Below are 6,434 nucleotides of genomic sequence, written 5' to 3'. Positions count from 1 at the left end.
TCTGGTATCCATCTTTATTCCCAGCAGTTATAGCCCATTCTGCTTTGTTAAATAAAGATAACTCAGTATTTCCTTTAGTTTTTTTTATAGCATGCAATTGTATCACTTAGGTACAAATCTCCACACAATTATATTTGTAATAGACTCAACGAAAGCTAAAGCTTTTTAAATCTTATATTAATTCCTCCTGCCAAGTACATGAAAGGGACTTCTCATAAATTAATGTAAGCAGAACATAGGACTCAAAATATGTTTCATAAGAGACTACTAAAATTATACATGCAAAGATGCTGTGGTGTTTGCATCTCTCTAAAGCAGAAGAAAAAATGCAATGGTTTCCCGCAGTTTCTGTTAACTGCCCGTGACTTCAATTTTTTTCATTCTTGTAAAATTGGTGAGAATGGTAAGCTCCATTGCCAACATAATTTTAAACTCTTGGACTGGGGATGCTGTTCTTTCATGGTATTAAACATTTTAAGGTCTTCTTCATCAAGCAGCCAGCCCCACATCTGGACAGTCACAAGGCTGGAGAGCCTAGACCCACACTGAACAAATGACGTCACTGTTGCTGCTTGTGATTTGATTTGATGTGTATACATGTGGTTGATATTCAGTTCCTTTAAGCTGGGCATGTTGGAAAGCATTTGGAAGAAGTTTGTCCAACCAGCCTCTGTAACATTGTGATTTGATGACAGAGAGAGATTTTCAAGCTTTTGGAAACCTCCGCTACTTGCTACCTTTGCTGCAAAAATAAAATAAATAAGTGTATAATAAAAAGATACAGTCAGTACAAAACATTAACCATTCTTTTTAAAAAAAGAGTGAATATGTTCTAGCCCTACATGTGACATTATATTACCATATCTTCTCACATATCACTCACCCCAAAATAAAACAAACACACACTGTTTTTGGAAAGCAGAAGAGAGAGTGAGAGAGCGTAAGATTTTTTTCAGTATCATGGCCAACTGTGTGACAGAGTAAATACTCCTGGAAATACAAAGTGTCCAGGAAGTGTGGCATCCCAGGAGCCAGTCTGGGTGATGCAGCAGGAACTTCCCGGCGTAGCAGGACAGCAAACAAGGCTAAACACTAGCCAGGGGTGGGCAATTATATTGGGCAGAGGGCCATTTACTGAGTTTTGGCAAGCCATCAAGGGCTGCATGACAGGCAGCACAAGCAGATATATATTAATTTTCTAAATGTTTTAGGGGTCCCGCAGGCCAGAAAGAATGGCCTGGCAGGCCGCATCCAGCTCGTGGGCTGCATTTTGCCCACCCCTGCACTAGGTCCTTGTGAGCCCAATGCCAAGACTGTTACTTCTTTACTGCAAACTAGTTCTATATATAATTCCTATCAATAATAAGGAGGTTACTTCCACACAACAACTGTCATCAAGATACTATTAGCCAGTAGCCAGCTCAGTTGCTGCCTCAAGCACAAGCTACTCCCTCAGCAGTGGTTGAGAAGATTAACACTGGACTCTACCCCTGCTCTTTGCAGTCCTAGACAGAAGTAGCACTCATCTTGGCAGCCACTCCAGCCTTCTTTTTCAGCAAAATTATACACTCCAATGTTGGAGAGCTGATTTGGGGGTGGGGGGGGGAAGTGCATGTGGCATGCAAATAAATACGGTACTTAATTGATATTTAGCTGTGTAAAGTGAGGCCCACATCACTGCTGCCTTTCTAAGCAAATGCAGTGAGTCAATTGACAAATCAAAGATAAGTAAGTTGGACATCATTGAAATCAGGGGACACATTTTTTGGTCTACTAATCTTCTCAGCTAGAAAGCACATCCATTTTAGATGCTATCGAGGCATACACTGGGTGTCTAGAAACCAAGGACGGGACCACAACCTAAAGGAAGGGGTTTTTCCCTTGTTTTTAAATAATCATCATCATTATTATTATTCCCCTGTGAGCAATTAAATTATTTGGCTAATATCTTATAACTATCATGCAAGAAGTGGGCCTTGAGAAGACATTTAAGAGAGCAGAGGGAGGAGAATTCCTGCATCAATTGACAAAGGTATTTCCTGCCTGCAAGCAGCATGACATATGTTTCTGGGAATGACTGGCTAGGGAGGCCTTACAGGTGAGGAGAAGACACTTGAGCTTGATATAGCGAGGAAGGAGGGCAATTCAAAGAGAAGGCCAATATAGGCAGGAGCTGAAATCCTGTGCCGAGACCTAGAATTTAAGCACCATGATTCTGTGTGGGTGGGGTGAAGAGAAGCAATGTACCTTCACAGAGCCCAAAGCAGAAGTAGCATCTTTTTAAAAAGCTAGTTAAAACATAATCAGCAAAATCTTATCCATTTAGCCACTTTAAAACAATTGTAAGTGGAAGAATAATTTCTCCTGGAGAAACATTTTCCCTGCTGGGAATGGCTATTTCATAGAACTAACGCTTTTGATTTAAAAAAAAACAACACAACTCACCTATTTGCATTAGGCTCTCATCATTCAAAGAGTGAACAAATGAAAAGACTCTGAGATGTGGCAGATACGGACACTGCTAAACAATCAGCTTGGCGGCATGCCTTATTCCATTCCCAAGAGGGAGGTTGAGCTCTTCCAGGTTTACAAGATGCTGCAGAAGGAGTGAAAAAAAATATTCCCACTGTGCTCTCATATGAAGGCAGGCATATGGATCAGACTACATATTTCTAAGGACACTTGTTAACACCTGTTGGTGATAATGGCCAGACTCTTTAGAAAATTTCAAAGTAAAGTATATACAGCAGGTAATTAGGGTATGGATAGTTTTCAGCAAAATTTCTACCCAGAAGAAAATACACCTCCAAAGGCATCCCCCGGGGTTTTCTGAGAGGTAAAGGAAGGGGCTGTTTCTCCTGCAGACTTAGGGTGCCACTGAAAAGGAAGTTATATGTAAACCATTTCCAAATCCATGATTACCCTCTTGAAATCCCTGCTGTCACCCAATCTCCACTCCCTACAATTCTCCCAAGGTTTGTAGGAGGGAAATCCTGCTCTTGCAGACTTGACGAGGAATGTAGAAATGTATACCATGAGCTCTTAAAGCTTCTGAAACTTTAACTGAGACTTCATTTCTTTCAAATTTAAGCAGGAGTTGAACTTAAGCATGAGTAAAAAATAAAAGGTAACATCTGTCTGACTAAAAGCCTCCCTCCACTTCAGTCAATCAATTTTTGTTCTTTTGCCTTTTATTTTCTCAGAATTTTACTAATTCTCTGTCCCTGAATATCTTTTCAGATAAATGCACATTTACCTTCTTCTTCTTCTCCCTTTTTTGTGGAGATAAATCTTTCAGGCCTCCTTTAAACCTCATAAAAATAGTAAAAACAAAAAACAAAACATACACACACAAAAAACCAAAAAGCCCACTTTTGCAAGATCCCATTAAACATTTACAAACAATGTGATTCTCAAAAGGTATTGAACACGCCCATCTACACAGATCAAAACCACTGCCATAATTCAGCTGTCTCAGGACCCTGAATAAACTCAAATAAGCTTTGGTTCCAAGGACTCCTAGGTACAGGTTCCTCTCACTTTATGCAGGTTCTGTATGTGCAAATTCACTCTTATGCAATGACCCTTTGTATACCAAGAATTTGTTACACGTAAGGTAAATTCACTCTTATGCAATCGGTGTAGTGGAAGCCCGCAGTCAGCTGCTTTGTGCGGTGCACTGTGGGAATGATGTGCAGCAAAATATCGTCTCCCGTGTGGATCTGTTCTCCTCGCTCATAGTCTACGACATGTGTTTCTGTATTTGCCATCCCCATTATGGTAACATTCACCACCACCCTGTGCTTGTGTGTACTGTCTGCTGTTGGTGAGTACCAAAATTGTCTTGTAAAAGTGGTAGAAATGAGTCTAGGGTCAGTACAGTCAGTCTTGGAACCTATCCCTATCTGTTATATTGTAAAGTGGGTTCCCTTTATGCAAATTTGAGTTATGCACAGTTTTCCAGGTACACATGTACAGCATAAAGTGAGGAAAACCTGTATTTCAGTTCTAATCTTTAAAACTGCTTAGATTTTTCCTCCAGCAGTGTGTTATGGACTCCTATAAATGTATCTTCCACGTGAGATTACATTATTTTGGTATAACAAAGACACAGGCATAAGTCTACATAAAGAATGAAAATAAGTCATACCAAAGGCTTCAGAAGCTTTTTCCATCAACAAACCATTGCTTATCAAGATCCAACACTTTGAGTAAGAGAAAATTTGGCAGAACAGCAGCTACAAAAATATAAATGAAAATGTACATTTTGATACTCAAGTGACATTTATTAAAAGAAGAATTTATTTATCTTCAAACCCATGGATGATTAAGCCTTTGCACCTTCAAAAGGAAGTTTATGTTTTTATTAAATGCTATCTATTATGATGCATCTCTGTAATTCTTGTCCTGTCAGCAAAGGCTCGAGGTATCAAATATAATCTTCCATAGTGCTCTTATTTATGAATATAAACAGTTTTCTCAAGATCATACCATGTGTGGTTCAGAAATGACCCTAAATATAAAATTTAGCTATTTGCCTTGTGATGCTTAAACAAGGAATGCTACCATGAGGCTTGAAAGCGTAAAAATTACACAGCTATGTTTGCACATAGGAAGAAGAGTTAACTTCCACACATAGGAAGAGGAGACATGATGTTATATTGTCATAAAACAAACCTAGATATTTCTTAACAGGCATGCTTATGAGTCCCTTTGTCCTTTCCAATATGCCCCTTGCAAGGGTTGCCAGCAATGAAATATACAAACATTTTCCAACATGGGTATACAATCCCATGTTCAGGCACCTAAATAAAAGTGGTTTGATTTAAAAAAAAAAAAACCCTGCAGCTTCTCTTGATGCTACAGATGCTGACAATGAAGGCACTCATTAGTTTCCTTAACATGGATGTAGGTGCCTAGTTTTAAGACTGATTTTCAAAGTCAGACCAGAGTGCCTAATTCTTCATTTTGCTTTAGTTTCCCAATTCTGTACTATAAATCTGTGTATAGTAATGCCCAAATTGTGAGACTTACATTATATTGCATCAAAGCTCCCTACTGAAGCTCTATCTTCATTCACTTACCTGCACAGCAAACTAATTTACTGTATTGGAAAGTGTCACAGTCTATACATGTGATGCTATTAGACCACAGCAAACTAATTTTTGCCACCATAAGATAGTACTGTCAGGCAAAAATAACTGTGCCTAAATGCATGTGTAAACACTGACCTGGGCACACATTGCACCCAGTCAACCCAGGCAGCAGGGAACCAGAACCCTCCCTGTCACCTAGCCAGAGCTCCGCATGCTGGAGCACTCATGCCCCAACGCCACATCGAGAGCCTGGGGCTGACCCCCAGGTCCCCTGCCAGTCCGGGGCTGCTCTGTCCTGGGTCAAACTGCTACAGCCCCAAGCACCGTGTCTGCACACATGCCCTGGACCACAGCAGTTTGAGCATCTACACGTGCCATTAAGACAACATGTTGAACTCTGGCTCAAACTGCACCAGTTTATCACATTGCCTTAATGGCACCTGTAGATGCACCCACTGAGTTTCAGAAGAGGGAAAGTCATGCTATGCAACTTATTTACTATTTTAAATGACTTTTCCTACCAAAAAAAGATATGTCTTGATCTCTGAAAAATGATCCAGTTAACCTGATTTCTGTTAGATTCTTGCAAGAAGAAATTGCAGCCAGAAGAGGTTTACAGTCAAAGTAGTCCGAATGGTCCAGATGAAAAATGGACAGATTCTGAAAGCTCTGAATAAATTCAGCTGTTAAAACACAAAATATTTTACGATGAATAGATGAAGATACAGGATCAATAAGCCTAAGCCTTTATTAGCCCTACTTGTAAATTTATTTCAAAAGACATGGAGGAAAGATAGTTAGCAAGGACTTAAAGTGAACACACAGAATGATAGCATTTCAGGAACCTCCCCTGCTCCCACAAAACTTCACCTTCTTTGAGGATCCATATGTGAAAGGAACAAAAACGCTGACTTCTTGCACTGCACTCCTCTCAGGGGAAAAAAAAAAAATCACATTATTATATTTGCCCTAAATTAAGGAGAGGCTTAGCCATTGGTTTCAACAGTGTTTAACTCAACCCATAATAGAGGAACACAAGACTGGAAGTAGTTGAAAGTATCTGCCTAGACTAATTGTACCAGTCATTTGACAATTTACCATTTTTATGAGGTAAAACAGCATTAAACATGTCAGCCTTCACCACAACTTCTTTATTTGATCCACATTCATCAAGGGACCTACATGCTCATTAGTAGGGACCTATTTAAGTAGCAGTGAGACAAAAGCCATTTTCACAGCTTTGTCCTGGCATGAACTGCCCATTTCATGGGCATTTTGTGGTGGCCCCACCCCGTGGCACTGACTAGCAGAGAGGCAGGGGGGGGAGGGTGCAGAGGG

General features: G+C 40.0%; 1 protein-coding gene across 1 annotated transcript in view; it reads right to left on the bottom strand.

Moving 5' to 3' along the window:
• LOC109297291 (baculoviral IAP repeat-containing protein 1-like) overlaps positions 1-6,434 on the bottom strand; it is a 35,667-nt gene continuing 29,233 nt past the window's right edge. Inside the window, 5 exon segments of the mRNA XM_019516965.1 lie at positions 1-742; positions 2,446-2,596; positions 4,151-4,163; positions 4,166-4,238; positions 5,618-5,779. Of these exon segments, the coding sequence (XP_019372510.1) occupies positions 378-742; positions 2,446-2,596; positions 4,151-4,163; positions 4,166-4,238; positions 5,618-5,779 (764 nt within the window). The 3' untranslated portion in view covers positions 1-377.

Source organism: Gavialis gangeticus, unplaced genomic scaffold (assembly GCF_001723915.1).
Source record: "Gavialis gangeticus isolate Ggan-Ray unplaced genomic scaffold, GavGan_comp1, whole genome shotgun sequence".
In the NCBI taxonomy this organism is placed as follows: Eukaryota; Metazoa; Chordata; order Crocodylia; family Gavialidae; genus Gavialis; species Gavialis gangeticus.
The sequence above is the reverse complement of the archived record's forward strand: the minus strand, read 5'-3'. Positions and strand labels throughout refer to the sequence as shown.